Raw genomic sequence first — 27,284 nt, 5'->3', positions numbered from 1 at the left:
TTATTAATTCTTATCTATAAAATTTTCTCTCTGCCCATCCAAGATCTGCTCAGCAGGGCAGCCAAAGGCACTCTGACTGCCCCTGGGGCGGTGTTGTCTTTTTATACTACAAACTACATATATCATATTTACAATTACTTTCCAATACCTATCATCTCTATATAACATATTTACAATTACATTCCAATACCTATCACCTATGTTAGACAGTGCACTTCTATTCTAAACCAATCCCAAAGTGCCAACATCACAGCAGAAAAATGGAGACCAAGAAGAAGAAGGAGAAAGGCTGGACATGCCCAAGTTCCACCATCTTGTCTCCAAAACCCCCATGCCAAAAATTCTAAAATCTACATTTTCACACTGTGATAATTTTATTGTTATACTATTTAAACTTCTGGGACTTTCAGGTCCTCATACAAAACTAGCAACTTGTTCCACTGGTCATAATCAAACCCACAGGTGCTCTGGCAAGGGTCTCTGAGCCCCTTGGCAACTCTGGGCACCCAGAGGGATGTTCTGAGTTCTGGCACTTAGAAAAGATCTTTGCTGCAAAGCCACATTTTGCTCCACCAGCTCCTGCTCGTGCCATGCAGTGTTCCCACCCTGTCAGAGAAATCTTTTATGAAAAATCCTTTCCTTAGGATTTTTCCTCCTGAGAAGCTGAGAGGCCTCAGGAACAAAGTGTAAACAATGGTTATCTGCTGCTGTGGAATGCAACAGGTGCATCTGTGATTGGTCTCATGTGGTTGTATCTAATTAATGGCCAATCACAGTCAGCTGGCTCAGACAGAGTCCGAGACAGAAGCCTTTGTTATCATTTTTGCTATTCTATTCTTAGCTAGCCTTCTGATGAAATCCTTTCTTCTATTCTTTTAGTATAGTTTTAAAGTAATAAATATAATAAAATAATAAATCAGCCTTCTGAAACATGGAGTCAGATCCTCATCTCTTCCCTCAGCCTGAGAACCCTGTGAACACCATCACAGCACCCTGCAGCCTTTCCCTCACAGCAACCTGGGCTTGGTGAGAGGAAATCCACCCACTTTTACCCTGCCATGCAGACACCAGCAATACCCAAAGGTGAGGAAGGAGCTTTCTGTGGGTCACAGTAAGGAAAAGTGTCCTGCCTGCAGCACAGCCCCACACATCTCCTCTGTCCCAGCCCTGCAAACACCGCTGGCAGCACGGAGAGAGGGAGAGCCAGAGCTCCTCAGCCTCGTTATTTGCATTCATCTGCTTTTCCATAACACAGAGATTTCCAATTACATTATTTACAGCAAGCTGCTGCCGACTCCCACGTTGGGCACTTGAGGATGAAGGAAATTAAAAGGCAGTGGAATTACCATTCCCAGCTTTGTTTCTGGAACAGCAAAATCCATCGCCCCCCTGACCCCGACGTTTCTCGAGCTGCAGTGCCTGCCAGCCTTCAACCATTTATCATCCCCCTTTCAATCAGGCCTCTTTTTTTCCCCCCTCTATTCTAGAGGACACTATTTTGAGTCTAACTACTCGCTGCCACCCCCAAAATAATATGGCAGAGGCTACTGATGAGTTCTTTCAATTGCAAACAGGTGCACATCGCTCCTATTCAATCCAGAGTCACCCAAAATAAACACCCCTCTCCATTCCTGGGGTGTTTTGCCAGGAAATCGTCATGCCAGGCAGGAATAACCCCAAGCTATGCTGCTTTACAGTGTTCCAAGCGGTAGGAGTGGATATTTGAAAAGGGAAGCCCCGGGGGCAAAAGAGGAGGGGATGACACTGCTCCTACAGCACAAAAATCTTTGTGTGATAAACTGAGAAATGCAGCCAGCCTTGAAAATGGAGAAGGAATGAAAAGGAAAGTGAAGCAGAGAGGGCAAATTAAAACTTTTAACAGGTCCCAGGTAGCTGACACTCTCTTTCATATTCAAGGCAGTTTTAAAAAAATAAAGCTTCCCCCCACCCCACTGAAACTGCTTTCATTATCCCTACCAATTCTGGATGTGTCAATTCAAATGTAAATGTGCACAAACGCTTCCAAGAGGATTTAATTACAATGATAGCATTGCTAATTATGGATATATAGATATATAAAAATATATGTGTAAGGGGTAATTGAGGAAGGTGCTCTGCAGAATCTGGCACTACCAGTCAAAATAAGACTGTGCAGAGAGTTAAAGGGCTGGGGTGCATGGGATGCCCAACCCCAGCAGCCTCAGATCCTGCTGGGCCACATTTATTCTGATTTACCTCAAATTCCTTGGCCAAGGTTTCTCTAATTCTCAGCTCCCAAACCCCCCAAAATCAAGGCAGGGCATAAAACCCCCAAAATCAAGGCAGGGCATGTAGGAAGACACAGGGGATGGATGATTTGATGTCTGTGTGCCCTCACTGTGACCCTCCCACAACCTTCTCCTGTGCAGGGCACCAGCAGCAGCATAAATAAAAAAGGAGACAGGCTTGAACCCACCTTCTTAAAGGGAAGTGGAAAATAAAGCAGAAGCTAAGAGTTGAGAGGCAAGTTGAGGCTGTGATTTAGTCTAAGAAGGAAAGGTCCATCCATTTTCCTCAGGGATGCACTTTGGCTGTATCTCAGGGCTCACAGAGTGAGTGAGTGCTGGAGGTTATCACACCCTCACACTCTGGCCACACATAACACATGCTGGACACATCAATATTCTCTGCCCACTGACCAGGTTACTTATTATTTTTTAAGAAATAGGAAAAAAACCCACAGTGGTACAGAGAGATTGAAAAAAACCCCAAGAGAATAAAGGAAATAAAGCAAATTTTAGTCCCTGCGTTTCCCTGCAGAGCACAGAGAATACCTGCACCTGCCTCAGTCTCTATTTTGGGATCTCTATCTGGAATTCAAAACATCCAGATGATTCAGTGTATCAAATTGTTATCAAAATCCAGGGAGCTGGAATGCTCTCTTCCTGCCCTACCCACACTGCTGCTGATAATTTAAATTATCACCATCCACGTACCCTTCATTTTACCTGAACATGGATTTTGTGGGTGCTCCCACACAAAAAAAAAAAAAAAAAAAAAACAAAAAACCAAAACCCTAAGCAATGCAAAGTTTCCACAACTAATTAAAGAAAAAAATTCAGCACCTCCAAAAGCTGCACAAACACTCTCCCTACACTTCAAAAATTGATTTAGCAGAGCACCCAGGTTACGCAGCTGGGTACAGCTTGGTCTGAAATAGCTGGACTGGATTGATGCTCAAGGACCACAAGCCAAAGCCCAGAATAAATTGATGGGAACAAGCGAAAATCCATCTGTAATCACAGAACAAATTCACAGACTTCACTTCAGAGCCCTGATGTTGGGGGATGCTGGCTGGCAGACAAGAATTGAGGCAGACCATTACTTTTTCTTTTTTTTTTTTGCAGTGTAAAGTCAAGGATGAAGGATATAAAAATTTAGAGACCTGCATTAGAAGCCTCACACACTGGCAAGTTATGGGATTCTGCAGGCAGGGAGGAAAACAGATTTAAAGGCTGCAATTCTAGTTATTTTTAGTGGGGCAAATATTGCAGTTATGCTCTACATCTCTCAAGCTGTATTAAAAAAAAACAGTTAGCCAAGTTTATTTCCCACAGAGTGAGGAGGGAAAGGGTGTAAGGGAACAACTTTATGGCCAGAGCTAGAAAAATCCCACAAAGTCAGTGGGATTTTTACCCTTCACCCCCTCATAAAACAAAGTTGTCACCACTGTGTGTGCATTTGAGCCTGCCTGGCCTCCCAAATCCCATTTTCTGCCTTGCAATGCCCAGGGAAGAGCCCACAGGTGCTGTGCACAATTTGGGCCGGGCAGGTGGGTGCTGCTGGGCCCCAGCTCCCCACAGCTGGGTTTTACCTCTCTCTGCTCACTGCAGATCTTGCACAGCCACAGGGGACGCTTCTGGGCTCCAACAGCTTCTATCCCACACTTGGTGCACACTTTCTGAAACAAGGAGAGAGAAAAAAAAAGGAAGAAAAGACAAAAAAAGAGAGGTGGTGTTAGCAGCTCCCCACAGCCCTTGGGGGACAGAAAGTTGAGAAGAACAGCTCTGTTTTGCTCTCCTGAAAAACCCAAAGCATGGCACAAATTCCCTGTTTTTCCTGGAGAAGCGCTGCCTGCAGGAAGGTGCTGCAGGGCTGTGAGGACAGGAGAGAAAGGCAAACCCACAGCACAGTCCTTGACCCCAGGGAGAGGAGAGAACTGGGCAGGGCAAACCAAACCCCAGCACACACAGGTGAATCTGCAGAGCTGCTTTTTTATTCCCCTGAATCCCCCAATCTCTGTGGTGTGGAAAGCAGCTGTAAGCAGACACAAGTGCAAGGTTGGGAGTGTTCTCCTTCCTCCTCTCTTTCTCATTTTCCCTTCCATCTCAGCACTCTCTCCTTGCTCTGGGGCTGTTTAGCCATGGCCATGGTTACACACATTTCCTGAGTGTCTGTGGCTCTGCACAGCCCTTTCTGCTGTCTCTGCTGGCATCCCGAGCCATTTACAACCTGAATCACCCAACATTACATAATGAAGCTGATGCCTATCAGCCCTGGCAGCGCAGCCTGAATGAGAAATGGGATGAATCCTTTGATCCTCACAGAGGAGCAGCCACTCACAAGAGGAGAGCAAGAGCTTGCTGAGATATCCATGAGGATTGGATGTCCCCAGAGTCACACATCGCCCACACCAGGCTGCTCCTGTTCCCAGGGATGAAGGTCTCATCTTCCCCATCCCACTTCCCCACCCCATCGAATTTAAAATTTGGTCATTCTGATGAAGAAGATTGAATTCCTAGATTGTACCTGCTGAAAGAATGAGTGAGAAAAGAGGAATGTTGTGGGAGGGATCAGAATGGAGATCTGGGTGGGTTCCTCCAGCCCCATCCCCTGCCAGGCCACACAAGTGCTCTTCTGAGTAATTATTTAATCCTGCCCTCATCCTCATCCTCCCAGAGAAATAATGAGCAGCCTGTTGAACCTGGAGCATCACCCCTCAGCATGGAGCTCCCCAAGCCAAGGGGATTGGCAGATTCCGTCACAGACCCCACCCGAAACACCCCAAACTCTCCCTCCCTCCTGAGGGAGCAGCTCAGCCTGGAACACCCTCCAAAATCCCAATCCCCTCACAGATAGCACATTCAAACGCTCCCTCTAGTGGAAATTCCCAACCGGTTTTACTCCCAGCCACGAATTCTGAACAATCCCAACATTAAAACGGTGTTTTCCTCCTCCTCCCCACCTCTGCAGAGTAGCTGGGAAATCGAGCATCACTCAGAACCCCTCGGAAGAAGACATAAAAATCAAGGGCATTAAATGCAGCCCCATTTCTCATTAAACACAAGACAAAGCACTTTCCTCTCCCACTCATCCTTCACCTTTTTACTCATGACATCAATCCCCTCTGCATGGCAAAGCAGCCTGGGCTTTGTCTCACTCCTGCTGTTGTTAACACATCTGGCTTTGCACACACCTTTGTCTTGCCACAATTATTATTTCCCAGATAATAAAAACCAATATTAAGAGAATTCTTTCCAAATCAGAACGTGGCACTTAGAAGATCCATCAGAAGTGCAGAAGCTCTGTTCAGCAGCAGGGATTTGCTGAAGGTAAATTCTTTGCTGTGTTTCAGGTGCATCATTACAATTCCTGGCACTGAATTAAATGTGCTGCAATGACACGGTACCAGAGCAGTGCCTGCCAGAAAAATATGAACTTTAAAAAATCCGTAATTCCCTGACAAATTGCTTATTGCACACAGCACTCCATGAGTGATGGATATCCCTGGACAAGAGGGAACAAGCAGTTCACTCTGTGCTCTGCTGAAGGGTTGGCTGTTCCCTGAGTTCACAACATTAAAAAGCAGAAGGGGGACAAGCCCAGGGCCCCCAGGCAGAATTGCCTTGGGCTAGCACAGAGCTGAAAAGTGCAGCCAGGTTGAAAGCAGCTGCAAAATGCACCCTGGAAAAGTTGGGGCTCACTTAAATCAACGTGGATGTGAATGCTGCTGAGCTGCCCAACAGACTCCAGACAAAAGAAAAGAAGAAAAAGAAAAGAAAAAAAAGGAAAAGGAAAAGAAAAAAAAAGGAAAAGAAGAAAAAGAAAAGAAAAAAAAGGAAAAGGAAAAGAAAAAAAAAGGAAAAGAAAAAAAGGAAAAGAAAAAAGGAAAAGAAAAAAAAGGACAAGAAAAAAAGGGAAAAAAAGGAAAAGAAAAAAGAAAGTTGAAAAAAAAGAAAAAAAGAAAAATAAAAAAGAAAAAGAAAAAAAGGAAAAGAAAAAGAGAAAGAAAAAAGACAGAAAAAAAGAAAAAGAAAAAAAAATCCAGCTTTTCTCTGGGGTTTTCTGGTCACAGCCCTCCTGAGGGACAGCTGAGGGTCATTCCTGCAAGGGGACAGGGCTGGAAAGTGTCTGAAGCAGCCCCTGCCCCCTCAATAGCATTCAGGGTTCACAGGAAATTGGTTAAAAAGCCCCATGGCAACGTGACTTAGCTGGCTCCTGACAAGGTGAGGGCAGAACTGCCAGGGGAAGGAGGCAGGAACAGAGCACATCCTGTTATTCCACATGCCTGAAACGCAGGAAACAGCCAAGAATCTCCTGCCTGTCACCCACCCTTTACTCTCCACAGTGCACAGAGACCACGCTGCTCCCATCCAAACCCAACCTTTCACTCCCCACCGCTGCTTCCTCCCACCTCCCTTCCCTAAAAGCTGCTTTCCCCATGGTTTAGGAATGAGGGGCTCTAAGATTTGTGTTTCCTTCCCCAGGCACTGCCTTGGAAGGAATTTTCTGCACAATCCCAGTGATTTCTGTGTCCTCCACTGGAGGAACCTGCTCTGCACGAGGGCTGTGTCCCACAAAAGCCAGCAGGGCCACAGAAGGTTGGTCCCCCACAGTTCAACCACCAGTCCATGGGAGTTCTTACTAAAAAAAAAGTTAAATCAGCAGGTTTAACTCAGCAGAACCACTGCAGCACCCAGCAGGTGCCCTCACCTTGCCACAGCAGACGTGAAGGAACCCCCAGAGGTGATTCCCCAGGGAAGGTGGGCTTCAAGAGCAGGAAAAGCAGCCTCCCAGCAGAGGCAGGTTGCCTTGGAGATCATAATCTCCACAGAAATACAGGTGAACCCCTCAGCTGTGGAGCCAAGAGCAGCAGGAGCCATCCCTGGGGTGCTGGAGAGCAGCAACTCCCACAACACAGGCACTCCTTAGGCTCAGGGATGGAAATCTTGCACTGGTTTGGAGCTTGAGGATGGACTTGGGTCCTCCTGGAAGTGAGACCTTGCAGTGAGGGTCAGCAAAGCTCACAGAATCTGTTGTGTGCTGTCTCTGGTGGCTGCACATTCCTGCCCCTTGTCCCACGCTGCAAACCCCAAAAATCCCAGCTGGAAGATGCAGAGGAGGCTGGCACAGCCCATCCCAGCTATGAGGGCAGCTCAGGCACTTTGGGATCCTGAGGAACCTCTTACTATCACCAGGATCCTGAATCTCTTATCATCACCAGGATCCTGAGAAACCTCTTGTTATCAACAGGATCCTGAATCTCTTATCATCACCAGGATCTTGAAGAATCTCTTGCTATCACCAGGATCCTGAGAAACCTCTTGTTATCACCAGGATCCTGAATCTTTTATTATCACCAGGATCCTGAGGAACCTCTTGTTATCACCAGAGAATCCTGGGAATCTTTTAAAATTTTTATCACCACCGAGAATCTGTTACAGGACCAGAACTCTTGTCATCACCAGGCTGCCACAGCAAACTCGATGGTCTGACAGCACCAGTGACAATAAAATCACCCTGCAGAGCTCTCCAAGGGCCTGCTGGTGTTTCCTGGAGAGTCCTGCTGCCAGGAACAGGCTCGTGTGAGCAAACCCACCTTTTTGCAGTCCTGGCAGAAGACAGAGGAGCTGCCCAGCAGCCCCAGCATCTCCCCACAGAGCAGGCACTGCGAGAGGCCGTTCCCCATGGCGTTCCTCCTCATGTTCTCCAGCCTCTCCACCAGGCGCCTGCGGGCAGGAGGCACAGCACGGTCACAGCACTGCAGGGAAAGCTCCCAGCCCATACCCATTTATTTCCTTCATTATTGACATTTGGCATGCTAAAAGGACATTTCAGAAAAGTTTGCAGTTATTATTTCTTGTGAGGAAAATCTAAATTTGAATGAATTGAACTAGTTGAAAAAATACAAGAACACTTCTAATCTAAAAAATAGCAGTAAAAATATTGCTACCTGAATGAAATTGTTTTGCATACCTTCCCCAAGGGGAGTCAATATGATCCATAGTATTCTACAGCACCCAAAGCTTGTATATGGGTCTTGAAATCTTATATTTCAATGTAGCTGGAGAAGATCTTTACACAATATACTTCAGTGGGGACATCAAAATAGCACACATCTATTTCTGTGAATGTATAAGTTTGATGCATTGTCTTGCCCTCACACCAGGCCAAGTCAAAAAGCACTGGGAAAAGGGCAAAGGAGCTAAACCTGCCAAGCTCTATTTCCCATCTCCCTGAAAGCAGCAGGGCAGGCACTGACATCCCATTAGGAGCAGGAAGACCAGGCTGAAGGCCAAAATGAGCCAGACTGAAGCCATCAGACCAAAACGAGCCTGGCTGTGGCACAGGAATGGCAGGGACTGCTCCCTGCTCCCTCGCAGAGCCCATTTGGAAGACAAGAAGCACATATGCAAGCTCAATGTCTGCAGCAGCAGGGCTGGGAGAGGGCAGGAAGGCGGGACAGGCAATGAGGATGCAGGGTGTGGGGAGCATGCAGAGCAAGGCTGCTCTGCCATGAGATCACTGCTTGGCCATCAGGCCATCTGCAGCAGCCAGGCCATTCATCAGCACCAGCAGCAGGAGGCAGTGATCCTGCCATCCATGAATCCCACTCTCATTAGCGCTAATGTCCCATGCACCAGGAGAGCAAGGCAAGGACTGTTTGAACGAGGGGCTGCCGTGGTGGGGAGGTCAGGCTGCACAGCCAGAGAGAGCCATCATTAGTGGATTTATGATCCTCGACTTGGACTCTGGCACAAAAGAGCTCCTGGGAGTGAACAAAAGGCATTTCAGAGGATGCCTGACCGCAGGAGCTGCGAGGGGAGCACTTGCTGCAGCTCCAGCAGGAAGCACACAGGAGCAGGCAGGCCCTCAGGGTCACTGGCTGCTGCTGGGGGCTCCCATTTATCACAAAAACATCACTGCCACTTCTCATTAGCCCTCACTAACGAGCACAGGGAAGCAGGGCCTGCTGGACAGGGGCTGGGGGTCCCTGGGATTGTGTCTCATGAACACAAACACTGCTGGGAAATGCTGCAGGGCTGCCCAGCTCCCTGCCTCTGAAGGCAGGATGATCACACACAGAGCTCAGGCCAGGCTTCCAGCAGGACTGAGAGCAAATGGGAACCTGCAGCAGCAAAAGGATGCCTGTAAATTAAATAATTCAAGCTAGCAAACCCCATCCTGAGGGCTCAGCCAACTAGAACATAAACTCATTCTGTGCTCCAGGCAAAATCCCAGGGGCCTGGCAAGGACAAGGGAAAACCTGATTGCATTGCCAGCAGTGATCCTGAGCCATCCATGCCCTGGGCACTGCCCAGCCTTTCCCTGAGCCCCTGCCTCACCCAGCACCACCTGCATTTCCAATGTGTCAGGGCTGCACCCTCAGCAACCCCCAAGGCTCAAAGCATGAAAATACTTCAGTAGGAAAACACGATGCCCTCCCCCAGCGGTCATCACCTCCAAACAAGCAGCTTGGGAGGGTGTCACAGACATCTTTTCATGAAAAATCCTTTCCCTAGGATTTTTCCTCCTGAGAAGCTGAGAGGCCTCAGGAACAAAATGTAAACACTGGTTATCTGCTGCTGTGGAATGCAAGAGGTGGATCTGTGATTGGCTCATGTTGGTTTGTTTGTGATTAATGGGCAATCACAGTCAGCTGGCTCAGACTCTCTGTCCGAGACAGAAGCTTTGTTATCATTCTTTTCTTTTATATTCTTAGCTAAGCCTTCTGATGAAACCTTTTCTTCTGTTCTTTTAGTATAGTTTTAATGTAATATATATCATAAAATAATAAATCAAGCCTTCTGAAACATGGAGTCAGATTTTCCCCTCTTTCCCAATCCAAGAGCCCTGTGAACACTGTCACAGGAGGGGAAAATCACTGGCCTAAGGGATGCAGTGAGAGATGGAGGCTGAGCTCAGGCAGCTGGGAGAGGCACTCCTGCCTGTGCTGGCCTTTTCTGGGGATGGAAGGGACAGGAACGTGGCCGTACCCGACGCGCTGCTGCTCCGCCACGTCCAGCTGCTCTGCCTTGCGGATCACTCCCAGGATGAGCTCAAGCTCCTGGGGGCTCAGAGCCTGCATCTTCCTCTGCTTCTCAGTCTGGAATGTGTGCACTGACCAGCCCGTCTGGAGCCTGTGGGAGGGCGTGGAGGGCAGCACTCAGCTGGGGAGGGAAGCACAAAGCCCCAGCCCTGCCCTGGAGGATGGTTGGGATGGATGGAGAGCAGAGAAATCTGGAGGCAGGTGGTGGAAATTGGGGTTTATTGCAAAGGGCCAAGTGCAGGGCACTGCTGGGAGCTGCCAGCTCAGAGCAGGCCCCAAAGAGGGAGAGAGAGGTAAAGAGAGAAAAGGCAAGGGTGTGGTAAAGAGAAAATGAGAGAGTGAGGTTCCCGTTCCAATACCATAAATATTCTTCTGTGCTAAATATTCTAATTTTCACTAACCAATCTAATACAAGATACAAATCCTATAGCATTTACATACAGCCTATAAGAATCATTACATTACCATACTGTGTTACATTTTAAACCTTAAAAACTCCTCTTTGGGCCCCTTCTGCCAAGCCTAAAAACTACTCTTTGGAAGCCCTAAAAACTACTCTTTGCAGTAGTTTTAAATCCTAAAACCTCCTCTTTACACCCCTTCTGCCAAACCAGTAGGGTCCACTCGGACCCTTGGACCTGTCTGCAAGCAGAGGGTGTTGTTTCAGCAAAAGGGGATTACCTTCAGCTGGCCACGCCATTGATTTCCAGTTGCTCAGTAACTGAGGTATCTCAAAGCTTGCTTTCATTTCCATCTTGTTTCTATATTCTCAAAATCTCATTTCTATATTTCCATCAGTTTCTATATTCTCAAAATCTTTTGCCAGACAATCATATTTCTAAGGCTTTCCAGTTTCATCTTTCCTGCCCCACAGCCCAGGCACGCAGACCCACAGCAGCCTCCCATCAGGGATGTCTGCTCCATGCCTAAATCCCAAAGCTCCTCTCACTGAGCACATTTCCACAGCAGCACTGAGTGCTGTGCTGCCTCTCCCTGCCCTCTGCCCTCCCTTTCTGCTCCAGTTTGTGTTTTTCTGAGCCCCTGTTCCTGTCTCTCCATAAAGCAGCAGCACCGTGGGGCTGCCTGTCCTGGGGATCCCCTCACAGGGATGGCTGCTGGTGCCAGGCACCACAAATGCCAGACACAGGGGCTCCCACATCCCTCATGCCCTCAGTTCAAGCACACAAACCTCTGGGCATGCCTAGAAATACAAATTTGGCACCATCCTCCCTTGGTCTGGCCCAGGTTCACATGAGGACTCCAGCAAACCCCCTGTGCCTCCCATGCAGCAGCTGATGCCTCTCCTTGGCTCACTTGGCAACAGGCAGGAGCTTTCACAGCTCAATTAATTAATTACCATCCAGGAGGGGTTTGGAGGTCACTGGATACACTTATGGCTGCCAGGAGGATGCACTGCTGGGCACCACTGCCTTGCTGAAGGTTTCTGCAGGCTGGGGAGGAGGCAGTGGGGTGCTCAGCCAGGCAGCCCCCTCAAACCATGGGGTGTCCCCCTATTTTCTAACACTCTGCAGCAGCAGCTGAGCCCAGGGGCTCAGGAAAAAGCAGAGGTGGCACAGTCCCAGCTGCCAGGGAATGAAAACACCCAAGAAAAATGCACTTCTAGAGCCTGACTCATCCCCATCCTTTCAGTCCTTAGGTTGTGCAGTAATTTTAACTTTGAGGGAAAACGAGAACTAATGACAAGTTCCTAAAGCAAAAGGGTGCTGGCAGCTGGGGGATGCCATCAATTTTATTTAGGGTGCTTCAACCCTTCCTTTCACCCAGGGGAGGGCTGTGGGATGGACTCCAGGAGTGCAGGATGAGGCCAAGAGCCCAGAGACACCAGGAAAGCTGTGAGGGCAGAGCTGAGGGTGGAAAGGGAAAAGGGAAAGGGAAAAGGGAAAAGGAAAAGGGAAAAGGAAAAGGGAAAAGGGAAAAGGAAAAGGGAAAAGGACTCACTTGGCTCTCAGGGCCAGCTGCCGGTCGTTGGGGCAAACCCAGGGGCCCGAACCACTGCCAAAAATCATGTCAGCCATGGCCCCAGCCTGGGCAGGGGTGGGGTGGCAGGAGTCACACCTGGAAGAAGCAAACAGAGCTGATCTGCCAGCACCACACACACTGGGAGCAGCCAGACTCTCACCCACAGACAGTGATAAAAACATCCCATCACCCTCATAAAATAGAAGCTAATAAATACTTTCAGATACCTTGAAGGCAAGGCTGGATGTTTAGATTTTATGGTATACTCTGGAAAAAAAAAAAAAAAAAGCCAGACACTCTTTGTCAGTCCTGATTTTTCATTTCAAACTAGAGAAAAGCGTTGTCTGTAAAAATAATCCCTGCCTCCCCACCTCCAGAGCCCTAGCACTGCAGTTCTGACAGAGAAAGCCACTCCAAAGGACACAAAGAAGCTACAGTTGCCTTTTTTTTAACCTCTTAATGGGGTAACAAACAAAAACCCACGCAACAATCAGCATGAATAGTGGCAAGTCATTTCCTTCATTAAAACTGCCTCCATAATAGCCTGATATTTATAACTCCAGCCTACAATAGCAGCTTGTTTGCATCCTCTGATGCTCAAGACAGCACCTCTTGCAGCAGATCTCCTGCATGGTCACACCAGTGCTCAGTGAAAATTCCTCTGAACTGATCAGGAGAGGCAGCAAGAACTGATCAGCAGCAAGAACCAACTTCCAGATGCCCGTGGGAGCAACATCCCCCAAAGAGACTCTGCAGCTGAGCAGTTCTGAGTCCCACCAGCAGCTCAGATGAATGGAAAGCACCAAGGGACAGGCACAGCCAAAGGATTTCAATGGATGCTGAACTAGGCTTGATGTACTGAGCTTTTAACCAGCTGGATTTGCTCTCCAGCAGAGCGAGTGTCTCACAAGCCCTAATGCATAAATTCCCAGGTATTAATGCTTGTCCCCAGCACAGACACTTGCCAGCTTTGAAACCACACCTGCTGGGCAGAGATAAGGTGTTTAATGCTGGTTGGCAAGCAGGAATCAGACCCAATGGCAGGCCAGGTGTATCACCTGCCAGCCGAGCTGGAGTTCCCAAGCAAACTCTGCTTTTTCCAGCCTCACTCTCCCCAGCAGTGCTGCAGCCACCCCTGCTATCTGCTGCTGCCACACCGAGCTCTGGGTGCTGTGCCTGGTGGCCTTGGCCCCCTCTCACAGAGCTTGTGCACATCAAACCCTCCCTGCCGTGCTGAGCTCACGCAGCACAGAAACACCAGAGAACTGCCAGCTCCCTCCTGCCTAACCCCACCTCAGCCCCCAGAGCCAAAATGAAGCAGTTCCCTCCTCTCCCTGGCCGTCCCAGTTTATGGGGAGAGCCTGAAAATGCAGTGCTTGCAACAGGCAGGAGGGAAGAGGGGAAATCCCACACAGATTTCTTTCAGTGCAAGGGGAAATGTGTGTAAAGAAAGGTGGAGGCTCAGCAGAGTCTGAGGCATGGGGGAGATGGGAAGGCTGCAGGAAGCAGGGCTGCGGCAGGAAGGACAGACAGAAATGTCACACAGGATTTTTTAAATTAGTCAAAGTGATGGCTTTTGAAGAGAAGAAACCCTTGAACCCTGGCACTGCTGCTCTCCCCACCCTGCTCAGCACCACACGCTGGGTTTGCATTCCCATCCAGCCCCAGAACACCTCCTGCTCTTTTAATCTTCCTGACAATCTCCAGCCAGCAGAGAACACCAAGAACACCTTCCCCACTGCCATCCCACAGTGCTCACACCCAGGGGAGCAATCTGGCATGAACAGCACCAGAACACAGAGGCTCCCACCCTCAGGCCTGAGTTACAAGCAGAGAAAAGCTACAATTGCACACAGAATGGCTGACCTGGGATTTTTCCAGAGATTTCCCAAGCCTGTGATGTGTGGTTACAGGATTATATGCATATGTAGCCCCCCACACAAATGCATATATTAAATTATTCCTCAGCTGCACCATGAATTCCTCCCTCCCACTCGTGAGCACCTGAAGAACAGCACAGCCCACACTCTGTGTCCATGCAGGGTGTGGGGGTACCTGTGGGGGTCTTTGGAATAAAATCTGGAGCTGGAGATGAGCTCCAGAGCAGAGCCAGGGCAGGGGAGTTGGCTTTGCCAGCAGCTCTCAGGGTGGGAAGCTGTGCTGGAAGCATCTGCCCCTCCTCAGCTGAGCTTTATCTGCTCCACCAGAGCTGGAGGCGAGTCAGAACACAGCACATGAGCCGAGCATTTCTCTCAGGAGAGGCTTAAAGGCATTCTCCAGCCTCAGAGCACAGTGAGCTTTGCTCAGCCTGACTGAACAAAAACAAGCAATGTCATGGTCCTCTGCCTCTTGTTACTCAGCACAAGCTCCCCGTCCTCCCCCTTCCCTGAGCAGCATCTGCAAAGAGAAAAGGCAAACAAAACACAGCCTAAAGAGCCACCAGGTCCCCAAAAGAGTCTTCAGAGAGATTATTCCCTGAAATATTTACAGGATGTGCCATCTCCTCTGATGGGAATTGCTGGTTTTCCACTTTTGCCTCTGGAAAAAGCCTGGTGGGGACACAGCTCGAGGAAGGAAACAGGAATGGGACTGCAGGGGGAAAAGCAGGGCTGGAGGGAAAGGTTTGTCTCTCATGGGTGTGGGAATGATGCCAGAGGAGTGGAAGCCGTGGAGCATCTTCTCTCTTATCTCAGTACAGGACGAGAAGTGCAGGGAAATCAGAAACACCCAGATAGCAAAACCACGCCAGCGTGGGGAGTCGTTTCCATGGGCTGTGGTGAAATATCCCCCTCCTGCAGTCTTGCATTTTCTCTCAAAAATACTCCAAGCCATCCCCTCCCTGTTCTCCTCTCCTCTCCACAAACTAACAAAGGGTTGAAGCAGTCTACTGGAGAAACCCACAGCTCCTGGCCCTGCTCACAGGGTGACAGCAAAGCTTGAGCATTTCATGGTACAGAAAAACCTCCCACTCCAGGCTTTGCTTTTTACCTAAATTCAGAATTAAAAGGAGAAGCTATTAACAATATTCTGTGACCTGCTTTAAAGCCACTCCACCTGCTCATTCCTTTCCTGTGATGGAGGAAGTCATGTGAGACAAAACCTCATTAAATCTGGGTGCACCTGGCTGCCCTTGGCACAGCAGTGCCCTGCAGGGCTGCCCTTTCCTGTGGGGCCAGGGGCATCCAGGAGGATGCAGAGCTGAGCACATCCCTGCCTGCAGCTCTGCTGTGGCTCTGTCTCTGCTGCCTCCATGATAAGAGTTGTACTCTGGCAACCAGAAACCAGAATATGATTTCAATCTGGGAGGGAGAAACCTTCCAGTGAGGGAAGCAGTGGCTGGCAGACACAGCCCTCGGACATGATGCTCTTCAAAGGATTCCTGAGAAGGAATCCAGGTTTTCTCAGCAGAACATCAACATGAGCATTGTGAATTTTACCTCAATAACAGCACAGCCACAGCAGGTTGTACCTGCCACCTCACCAGCTGCCAGAGCAGGTGCTCAAGGAAGAATATAACAGGAATAGAACAGAATATAACAGCACAAGGCAGCAATCCTTCCCCAGAACACCCTCCCAGCCTGCAGGGATCCCTGGATCACGCCCTGCCCGACCCAGCCTGCAGCTCTGTTTAACACCCTCAACATTTCCCTGTCCCAAATTTTACCAGCTTGCTTTTCCAGCATCAAAACCCTTCCCATCTCCTCCACCTCAGACATTTTGACTTCACCAAAGTTAAAACTGAAGGGTTTTACTGACATGGCACAAAAACCCCCTCATGCAGTGACAGCACAGCCTGCCCCAGCCCTCCTGCAGCTGGGCCCACCAAGCATCAACTCCTCAGAACCCTACAGAGACAAAAAAATCCTACCCAGACCCACGAGGAGGCCTCCAGCCAGCTTCCATTTGCCTGCCTATTTCAGCTGAGCAGCTCGTGTCTAGATTAATTTGTTTTCATAGCAAATTAATTAGACTACTTTTTTTTTTTTTAATATTTCATTTTACAAAAATCAAAATGAGGCAGTTGGCTGGAGCCAAGCTCCCAATTCCTAAGCTTTGTAATTATCTCACCTGCTCCCAGGGCATCACCTCTCCCAGGATTCCCAGGTTTTCCCTCCAAGAAATCAGTGGTGTGAAAAATGCTAATTACTTGTGTTAAAATTTTAAAAGTATATATGGTATACACATACAGTATATATATATACTATATGTATATATTATATTTTAGTATATTTTAATGTATTTTATAGTATTTTATAGTATATTTTTATATATTACTATATTTTTATAGTAGATTTATATACTACATGTATATATTATACTATATTTTTATACTATAGTATAAAAATAGTAATAAAAATTAGAGCAATAAGAATTTGGACAATCAGAGTTAGGACAATAAAAAGTAAAGAATTATGAATATTTGGATGTTTTCTTCAAAAAAGCATGCCTGCTAACAATGAATTAACTTTTAAAAGTAATAATTTGTTGTATATTCATATATTTTATATATTATGTAAACATTGTTTATAAACTAGGGAGTTTTTTGTTTAATGTCAACTCTTCCCCTTTCATTTTATAAATTATAATTTGGCTCTGGAGTCTGAAAGGAGGTAGGAGTTTGGTTCTTCTCAGTAAGGAGGTAATAATTTTTCTCCTTGGGATTTTAGTGTCTTGTTGTTGCTGTTATCTCTGTATGAAGAATCTCTTGATTATCTTATCCATTCCTTGAGCTGGTTAGAAAAGTATCTTACATCACACAGCTTCTATTTTAATATTTTGTTATAACCTAAAACTATATTTAACTCACTACTGAAAAGGATTAACACAGCATAACTTCCTAACACAACCCATACAATATCCATGTTAATGTTTGCAAAAAGCCAATCACATAATGCACATTTTTCCCAGTGAAATCACCTCCTGCTCTGCAGCCAGACCCCATTATCCCAGGGAAACCTTGGCAACCCAGGAGTGTTTGCTGGTGTTGCCATGACACAAATGAGGGGCAGGGATTGATAAGGTGAACCCAGCCCACCAGCAGGAAGGTTATTGCTGCAGCCACCACTCTTGCCCTGTGCTTTAAAGGCCCCCAGCTGAATTTCAGAGCTGGTTTGAGGAGCTAAAAGAACTCTCGGGGCTGTAGGAAAGGCAAAGTTGGCTTGGGAGCCAGAGCAAGGCTGAATCAGGGTTTGGAGAAGTTTTTCTCACACCTGAAGCGCTCTGAGCTGCTCATTCACACCCACATCCAGCAGTTCCACAGCTCCTTCATCAGGAGCCTGCTGTGGGCACCAATAAATGCTGGAAAATGATTTTATAAGGGTTAAGCAGAGTCAGGAGATCCCCAGCAGCTCTCTGAGGCAGAGACACACCTGGGCATGGCTGAGGAGCAGCGTTTTGGCATTCCTTAAAAACCCCCAGCAGCAGATGGAGAGCCAGGAGACACAGGGAACACAATGGGATCAGAGCTGACACAGGTATTTAATGGGATCAGACCTGACTTGCAGCTTGGGCCAAAACACTGCCCAAATAAACACCACAAAGCTTTGCCAAGCTTGGGCACAACAACTTAAGGTCCCCATCAAACAGACTTTTCCCCATGAAAGCTCCATCTAAGCAGCATCAGTGCCAGCAAAATGGGGACAACCTCATTCAGATCCTCATTCTGGCTGGCCCAGCCCAAATCAAAACCAGCTGGGAGGTGTCCTTATGGTGAAATGCCAAGCTGGTAAAGAAATGGGTGAGGATGAGGTTTGGGGGGAAAACCAAGAAGTTTCCTCCCCACCACAGCTGCTTCCCAATCCCAGCAGCAGCAGCAAGAAGCCAAAGTGCTTTTTTAAGATGCAGCTTATAAAGAGTTTTTAAAATACAATGCCCTGGAGGTCCATGCCAGTCCTGTGAGTGGGAAGATAAAATCAGCTCGACAGGAAAGCTGACATCCAGCAGCAACAATTCTTTATTAACGAGAGGCACTTGGTAGTGTGGCTACCTGCGATATGGTGAGCTGCAAAAAACAAACAAAAAAAAACCCTCAAAAAACAAAACCAAACAGGTTTTGCCAAAGCAGCCTCCAGGCGCCCCAGCACCCCCTGATGCCGGGGAGGAAAGCCAGCACTGTTGCACCTGCCAAGGTGTATCTTTATTTATCAGACTTTGGACCCATTTCCTCCTGATCCCCAGCCAGGCAGGTGCCTTATGCAAAGTGAATAATTCATGAAGACAGCAGGCTCTTTCTGACTCGCGTTCAGGGCAGGTTGATCTGGCATGGGAGAAGCAAATTAGCATCTAAATGGCCAATTAGAGAAACTCATTTCACTATTCTGATATGCTAAGAAGCTCAGGCTGGAGGCTGGCAGTGTGGCACCTCCCAGAAGCATCAGGTTTCTTAGAAAGAATGGGACAGAGGGAAGCGCTGAGCACAGCCCAGCTTTGTCCAGGAATCCGTGCATCATGCCAGGCTGTTCCACGGTAAACTCCAGTGAACCAGGAAAAGAGCAGCTCCTGGCCGTGGAGAAACTCTGCTGAGCAGCCAGGCCTTCCCAAAAACTCCCTGTCCTCCAGCCTGCTGGCACATCTGGGGGATGGAACAGATTTTCTTGGCATCCTTAAGGTATAAAACTGGTTTTAGGCACCCTTAAACAGCACCACAAGCACGGCCACTGAGAGGTTTTTATCACCCTGGCATCGTTGCTAGGAGCAGAAGGAAAGCCGTGGACTTTGACCAGGTGCTGGAGAGCACCTGAGCCAACCTGCAGCACCCCAAAAACCCCGAGGGTGGGCACAGCACCTGCACATCCAACCTTAATAACCCTCCCCACCCCCATCCTATTCCCAGTTCTAACAATCTCCAGAACACCCCTACCACCATCACAAGCACAGCCAGAACCTCCTGCCTAATCAGCTTAATCCCCATAACAACCTACATTTACTCAAAACAGAAAGCCTAACTTCTTCTGAGAAGGAAAAAACTTCCAAATTCCCATCAGCTCAAAAAGAGACTTCTACTCAGTCACCTTCTTCTCTGTCACACTATTGGTGTGATATCACCTAAAACCCAGGACAATGCACCCTCCCACAGGTGGCTTCTCCCACCTCCCAAAAGCAGGACGTGCTGGTGACTTCTCCACACATCGCTTTCACTTTTTACTCGTTTCCCTGCACATCTTTACCACTCACAGTTAATTCCCTTCAGAGCCTGAATCCCACCCGAATTCCCAGAAGGGCTGGGGGTGGGAAGGCACCTGCGGAGCTCCTCCAGCCCAGCCCCAGGTCAGGCTCACAGGACACATCCCGGCCATCTCCCAGCTGCTCCCGGAGCCTTTCAGGGACCTCTCCCCCGGCTCTGAGCCCCTCCAAGCCGTTCCCATTCCCAAAGCCACAAACCCCGTGCACGCCGCTTTTCCTCCCGGTGCCGGGCACTGAAACCCGGCTCAAACTCCGCCCAAACCGAGCCGAGTTGGGCTGAGCCGAGTTAAGCCGGGCTGAGCCGCTCCCCCCGCACCCACCTGCGCTCCGGCCTCACCGGCGGCCGCTCCCGGAGCCGCTGCCCCGGCGGGACGAGGCGGAAACGGAGCCGCCAACGGAGCCGCACCTGCGCCCGCCCCCGCCCGCCCTCCGCGCGTCCCCTGCTGGTGTCCGGAGCGGCCACCGAGCGGCCCCGAGCGGCCCCGGCACCGCCACATGGGCTGGGAGAGGCTGGAGGGATGTGGATACAGCCAGATGTGTGATGGTAGAGGCTGGAGGGATGTGGGTACAGCCAGATGTGTGTTGGGAAAAGCTGGAGAGATGTGGGCACTGCCAGATGTGACCTGGAAGGGTCTGGAGGGATGTGGGTACAGCCAGATGTGGATAGGGAGGATCTGGAGGGGATTTGGGTACAGTCAGATGTGCAATGGGAAAAGCTGGAGGGATGTGGGCACAGCCAGATGTGCACTGGGAAAGGCTGGAGGGGATGTGGGCACTGCCACACGTGCTGGGAGAGGCTGGAGGGGGTGTGGGCACTGCCAGATGTGGATAGAGAGGGCCTGGAGGGACGTGGGCACAGCCAGATGTGTCCTGGAAGAGGCTGGAGAGGATGTGAGCACAACCAGAAGTGCATTGGGAAAAGCTGGAGGGATGTGGGCACAGCCAGATGTCACCTGGGAGGGTCTGGAGGGGATGTGGCTGCAGCCAGATGTGGATAGGGAGGATGTGGAGGGATGTGGGCACAGCCAGATGTGCCCCAGACCTGTGTGAGGCTCCAGGCACTGCCAGATGTTCACCAGCAGCAGAACAGGGCTGTTGGCACTGCCAGATGTGATCCAGGTGAGGCTAAGGGGGATGTGGGTACAGCCAGATGTGCCCCAGAACCTTTTCTGGGCTCTGGGCACTGCCAGATGTGCATCCCAAAACAGAGCAAGAGCCCACGGGAAAAATGCACCAAACCGTAAACAAGGAAAGGTGGTACCAAAACAAACCCTGAAAAAGACCAAACAAAAAGTTTCCCCAAACAATAACAACAAAAAAACCCGCCCAAAACAGAAACAAAACAAACAAAGCTACCCAACCAAACAAACCACAAACCCACACAAACAGAACAAACCCTCCAAGAACCAGAAAAAGAAGAAAAAAAAAACCCCAAAAACCAAACCAACGCAAAATCCACACAAGAAACGAAAAACAAAAACCCAACCCCAATAAAAAAGGAATTTTGCAGGGTTTAAAAATATGTTCACACCAAGAACAGAACAAGGCACCTGCCAGGCCTGGGACAAGCACAGGGGGCTCAGACCCTTTAAAACTTAAGGGCCCAAACCTCCTGAGCAATCCCAATTACAGACATGTGCTGGTAATAGCAGCAAAATTTGGGTTTATGGAGGGACAGCCTGGGATCCTGTGGTGAGTCAGCAGCAGATCACAGGAACACAATTATTGCTTTGCACCAGAACACAGGAACTTGGGCTCCTCACTGTCTAAATGTCCACTTGATGCTGTGAGTAAATTTGCCATGTGACAGGAAGGGATGGGGGGGAATGAGGGAGCGAAAAGAGAAAGAAAGGGAAAATAAATTGTGTTTCTATTGCCCTTTCAGAGCTGGTTGTTGACAAATCTGGAGCTTCTGCAAAACCTTTCACCTCTACATCCACCAGGGTCAGCTCAGGGACCCTCAGCCCCCTTGCCCCTGAATCAAGCTCAAGTCTAAGCAGATATTTTTCTTTTTGGTTCAGGCAACTGTTGAAAAATACATCAGAGGGAGCATTTTGCATGAGCACAGAGCCTGCAGCTCCGTGGAAGAAAACACTTGACGATGACATTTCGCACCAGGGTAGTTCTTCCACACAGTCAATAATATAAATAAATTAAACACACGGTTCAGCCAACTTCAGGAAGAAGATAAATTACCTTATTTAACCAGCTGTGCTGGCAGGGAAATGACACACATCTCAGAGCCTGCATCCATCCTGCTGTTGAATTTTTCTTGTCAGGATCCCCACAGTTGCTCCAGAGTGTGCAAGGCTGGGCCTTGGCAGCTGGGTGCCACAGAGAATAAATATGATGTTACATTAAAAAATTTTAAAGGCTAAATACAAGGTTTTATCTTTGATAGCACAGAGTCAATTTTTAATAGACTCGTTTCTCAGAAGCCAGGCACTTCCAGTTCCACCCAAAGAACCCTTCAAAGTCTCTCTTTTATCAATGATGGGTTTTGCTGAATTATTCACCAGATCACAGCTGCCAGAGATTTTAAATATCCCCGTGACAAGGACAATGAGGGATAACAACCTCCTCCTGCAGGCTCCCAGTGCTGCTGGCAGTGGCACCGTGCCTGCCCTCAGCTGATCCCTTCTCTTCTCCTGTGTCACCTCAGGCTGGGATGCTCCTCAAGGAATGGCAAAGAAGGAGCAGCAGCTTTTTGGAGAGGTTAAACTTGGTCCTGCGGAGGAACCGTGGGTGTTTAAAAGCAGCTTTAGAATGGTCCAAGCTGGGAGAATCCTGGAGAGCTCACAGTTTGGACACCGGGCTGGTGAACACCAGCAGGTCAGACTGGCTGGATCTTTATTTCTGAACAGCAATTTCCCAGGAAAACTGGAGCAAGGAGCTGTCTGGCACTGCTTCCCCTCCTGCCTGACTGCCCCAGCTCAGCTCAGCTGCTTCACAATTCACAGCAACAAGTCCAGGGCTTTTCTCCAAGCTGTTGCTCTGATTGCAATCCTCTGATTCAATTTGTGTTCATCCCTCTAATTACCTCTCCTGAATAAAATGTCAACGATTCTGTCCCTAATCTGAACCAAAAAGGTCTTGTTTACAGAGCACACCTGCTCAAGGGTGTACAAGACAAAGCAAATGCTGGAAGAATACTGATACTTCACAGCAAAATCTGCTTCTTTTTTAACCTGTTTTAAAGAAAAATTCCCAATTCTGATCCACATTTTGCTTGCATGGCAAGGCTCTGGTCTAAATCTCCTTTCCTTGTTCACATTGAGCTGCAGCTCCCACAAGATCATTTCACAAGGCTTCCTTGGTACATCCATACACAAATTCTGTGCCTCTGTGGCACAGGAAAATGATGCACATTTGGGAATACACTGGGAAATTTAGAGAAATTTCTCAGTGTAGTTGTATCCAAAGTCAAAAAGGGCAGCAGGGTTTGCCTGGGGATTTTGCCCTTCCAGGATAACCCAATCTGCTGCCAGGGGGACTCCAGCTCGCAGCCCTGCAGCAGCAGGAGGGGCAGATCAGCAGGAGAAAGCTGCTCCTACCTGTCCTGGCATCCAGGGAAAAGCTGTCAGAAGATGATTTTCTTTATAGGCAGCTCAGGCCAGCAGCTCCCACTGGGCTCTAATTTTGGCTGGCGAGTCAGGTTTTATCATAATAAAATTAACAACATCCACCACTTGTCATTAGCAACAAGTAATCCCCTGCCAAAAATACCACACTGGTATGGATGAATTACTTACACCCCATCACTGCTGCTGCCGTTTTCCTTCTCTTCTGCCCTGTGTCACTGTCCCTTTTATCCACAGGCAGCTCTGGGGACCTTCTGGCTGCTGTCCAGCATCAGCATTGGGCATGAGAGCATCGGTGGGAGCAGGAGCCTGATGCCACCTCCTGTCCCAGTGTCACATCTGAACACACCAGGAGAAAAGAAGAAGGGAGGAGGAGGAAAAAGCACCCAGAAAGGATTAAACCACCTGGAGACGACCTGTAAGAGGAGCATGGCTTCAGCAGCTGTTCCTGGAGTTGTGAGGAAGGATTTTCACCTCTGGAGCCTGCCAGGGTCTCACAGCTCTTCCCACCAACCCCGCAGCAGCAAGGGCAGGGCTGCAGCAGCCCCAAAAACCTCAGAGAGATGCTGCTGCCCCAGAAACTGAGCTTGCACTACTCTGGTGGGAGTAAAGGTGGAGAGGGAGGGAAAGGAGAAGGCAAACTGGGCAAGAGGAAGGGAAACGGGGAGAGGAAGGAAGGGAAAGACGAGTTTCCCTCAGCACCCTGATTTAGAGGGCTGAGGTGTGTGAAGGCATGGGGTGATTTGGGGTTCGGTGCTTCCCCTGCCAATCCTGCAGCACCTCGGGGCTGGGACAAGGACAAGGGACAGGGGACAAGGGAGGACAGGGGACAAGGGACAGGCACAGCCCAGCACCTGCTCACACAAAGGGATGGGGTGATTTGGGGTTCGGCGCTTCCCCTGCCAATCCTGCAGCACCTCGGGGCTGGGACAGGGAAAAGGAACAAGGACAAGGGACAGAGGACAAGCACAGCCCAGCACCTGCTCACACAGGGGACAAGGGCAGGGAGCTGCTCCTGGTGACAAAAAGGCGAGTCCAGGCTTGTCCCTGTGTCACCCTGCCGGGAGCGAGGGAAGGCGCTGGCATGGAGGGAGGAGAGGGGAAGGGACAAGGTGAGGAGGAGGAGGAGGGGAAGGCTCGGAGGGGAGGAAGCTGCAGAGGGGTCACAGGCAGGAGGGAGGCCACGCTGGGGCAGCTGAATTTCCTCCCCCTGCTCCCTGCAGGCCATTCCAGGGCTGTTGGGCAGCAGAGGGATGCGGGCAGGAGGAGGAGGAGGGAGCCGGGACCCCCTCCAGCAGCGGGCACGAAGCCACCAGGCAGGAGTGCCACCAGTGCCACCACCGCCAGCACCAGGGCAGGTGAGAAAAATCTGCTTTTCCCAGGGAACCACCCGTGGTGATTTAAAACATTCTCCTGCCCTCTGTTTATACCCAGATTTTCTTCTCTGGCTACAAATTGATCCCAGAGATGGAGCACATGTAACTACACCGAATAAGCAGTAGGAGGCAGAAGGGAGTTGAGAATTCCACAAACTGCCCGGGATTTGGGATGCTGTTCATATTTAGGGGATAATTAAATATTCACCCTTGCAGTGGGTTACAGCACTGAACTATCAGTGGGGGTTGAGTGGTTGGTAAAACTACAGAAAAGGAAAGGTAATTCCCAAAAATTTTCTGTGTAAAGGAATAATTCCATTCATTTCCACTATGTTAGTACAAAAAGTGCCTGAAAGTTTCCAGAAATTGTACTATTAAAAAATTAAAATCATATGGCTCACTTTATTAATGGATGGCAGCTTAAAAAAAATCCCCAACAACTCAGAACGATTTCCTGCTAAAACTGAGTCAGGCAAACACAGTGAACTTGATGCCAGTGCAGAAGTGCTATTAATGCATTAACAGCTTCAATAAATACATTTTTACAGGTGTGACAATCCCTATGCTGGCCAATCGGAAAAATATCTATTTCCTACTTAAAAATAAGATTTTTGGCCCATTACTACTTTTCCCGTAGATTTGGGGTTTTATTAAGGCACAGCAAGCCATTGCCTCTTTTTTTTTTTTTTTTTTGTTTTATGAAATAATCAGGGAAGTTCAGAGGCAACACTTACCTTTTTGCTAACAGCATTTATCATTTCAACAGCAGAACAGCACCAAAAGAGCAGAAAGCAGCGGGCCCACTCCCCTCCAGTGCTTCAAATCCCAGCTCCTGGGAGGAACCCTGACTCAGCCCAAAGCTCTGCACAGGGGAATGAGGAGGATGCAAAAATAAACGAGGCTGTAGCACCAGCTGGCAGCATTTTGGGTTCTGATGGGGCAGGGGAAGGTCTCAGTGCTCAGCTGAGCCAAAGCCTCCGCTGGGATGGGGTTCTGGAGGATCCCCAGGCAGAGAGGGAAAGGCTGCAGGTTTATAGGATGAACAGGAGGAAAAGGTATGAATTGTATATCCAGGAGCACTTCCCAGCTGCCAGGAATTCCCCACCCTTCCACGGCAGCAGCAGCAGGTAAAGGAGATTCCTGCAGTGATTATTTGGAAGAGCAAAAATTGCTGTGCCCGAATGCTGATTGAGGAGTTGCTGTGAACTGAATGCTGAAGGAGCCTCTGAGCTGCACCAGGGGTGTCACCCAAAATCCCAATAATTTCTGTATCCTAACAGTGGTTCCTCAATGTCTGTGTGGAGAAAAGGACATTTATATTTTACAAAACAAACCAACCTGGTAAAATATGGCTGCAACTCAGACTGCATCAACAATTAAAGTGCTCCTTTCTACACTGCGTTTGTGCTAATTATTGCTGTTGGTTTATTTACAAATAACACTGCTAAACTTTCCAGCTATTCACGTTGTACACTGCAGATTTGTAAGCAGATGAAGGATCAGACACCTTGTTTAGAGGCTGAAATGATTTCCAGGCACATGAACTTACCTTCCTTGAAACTGAGTGAGCTGCAAAGTCAGGGTGGGAATCCAGCCCTCACCTCCTGGCTTTTGATCCAATTGTTGCTTTATTTTTGTAATAAAAATTCATTATCTCAGACCCTCAGGTGTGACATTCTGGAGAAGCACATGTGAAAGGGAAACAGCACATCCAGAACAACAGGGCTTCCTTCTAACGCTAATTAGAAGTTCATTGGGCCAATATGATTTAAAAATCACATGGAACAGCCTTGTACTCCCCAACTTCAAATTTTTATAGTAAAAAAATGTTTTTCATACAGAGTGTCATGACAATATCTAAGGAGAACAGCCCAGCCCTCACTGCAGAAAGATTTGAAAGTTAGGTGACATCTGAAAGTCTCCCCGAACTCCCCTGAAAGACACTGTGCTGACTTCTCAAGTTTTTTCTTAATGACTTTTTAAATCGACCCTTTTATACAGAATTGACGTTTATAAGTGGCTTTTCTCCTGTTTAATACTTCAAAACTCCAGGATACCCAAAAGCTCTGAGAGCCTTTTGCTGGAAGCAGCAGCTTTGCAGCAGCTCCACGGCTCCCCAGACCCCAATAATGTCATTACATGCAACTCTAGAGCTTCCACAAGCACATAACCAGATGAACAATAAAAAAGTAAGCAAAAAATCCCATTAGGAATTAATTAACTGATGTTCAATTACATCCATTCCTGCTCTGCCAGAGTCACTAACAAAATCAGCACGCCTGCAAAATGTGGAAAGGTTAAAAGAACAGATTAAGCATCCAGAAAACCACCAGAGCATTTCTCTCAACACAATAGCTTATAATCATCTCTTTTGGTTTTATAAAGTTTAATGCATAACACACTCTAATCTTATATTTATGCTGTGTTTACTAATGCAGCATTTGAGCATCTACATTTTAAAAATAAATTCCTGCCTGGTTAAATACATGTTATATTTGAAAGGGATTAGTTCTTCACTTGTAGGATATGCTGAAATTCATACCAGAAACTCTCTTTAAAAATAAAGCTGTACCAGATGAACAATTCAAACACATTAAGGAGAGGATTTTCAGCTGTCTTTAAAGAACTTTTTCAATGTCTTACTAAACTGACAAATCCACAACATTTGGTGTTGGTTTGGTTTTTAATATAGACAGTTTTATATAGGAAACACCCTCCTAGAATATGCAAACAAAAATAGAAGAGAAAGGAGGGGAGCTGGGATTGGCAGGAAATATTATGTATTTATTTCTAAGTAACTACCACAATAAACACTGAAAAGATTTGAATGAGAAATAAAGAGACTTCCCTGCAGCA

General features: G+C 48.2%; 1 protein-coding gene across 9 annotated transcripts in view; it reads right to left on the bottom strand.

The window, feature by feature from the left end:
* RPH3AL (rabphilin 3A like (without C2 domains)) overlaps window positions 1–21,715 on the bottom strand; it is a 40,628-nt gene extending 18,913 nt beyond the window's left edge. For 2 of the 9 annotated variants that reach the window (XM_064729094.1, XM_064729102.1), the window contains exons 1-5: window positions 19,792–19,880; window positions 12,269–12,385; window positions 10,257–10,400; window positions 7,859–7,988; window positions 3,854–3,940 (exon numbers count right to left, since the gene is read on the bottom strand). In XM_064729094.1, coding sequence (XP_064585164.1) covers window positions 3,854–3,940; window positions 7,859–7,988; window positions 10,257–10,400; window positions 12,269–12,345 — 438 coding nt within the window. In that variant the 5' untranslated portion in view covers window positions 12,346–12,385; window positions 19,792–19,880. Of the gene's footprint in view, window positions 1–3,853; window positions 3,941–7,858; window positions 7,989–10,256; window positions 10,401–12,268; window positions 12,386–12,516; window positions 12,557–17,206; window positions 17,243–19,527; window positions 19,559–19,669; window positions 19,745–19,791; window positions 19,881–21,667 lie in introns of those variants that run through there. The other 7 variants (XM_064729096.1, XM_064729095.1, XM_064729103.1 and 4 more) reach the window with 7 other exon arrangements.
* Window positions 21,716–27,284: the final 5,569 nt, after the last annotated feature.

The sequence above is a fragment of the Zonotrichia leucophrys genome, chromosome 19 (assembly GCF_028769735.1).
Source record: "Zonotrichia leucophrys gambelii isolate GWCS_2022_RI chromosome 19, RI_Zleu_2.0, whole genome shotgun sequence".
In the NCBI taxonomy this organism is placed as follows: domain Eukaryota; kingdom Metazoa; phylum Chordata; class Aves; order Passeriformes; family Passerellidae; genus Zonotrichia; species Zonotrichia leucophrys.
The sequence above is the reverse complement of the archived record's forward strand: the minus strand, read 5'-3'. Positions and strand labels throughout refer to the sequence as shown.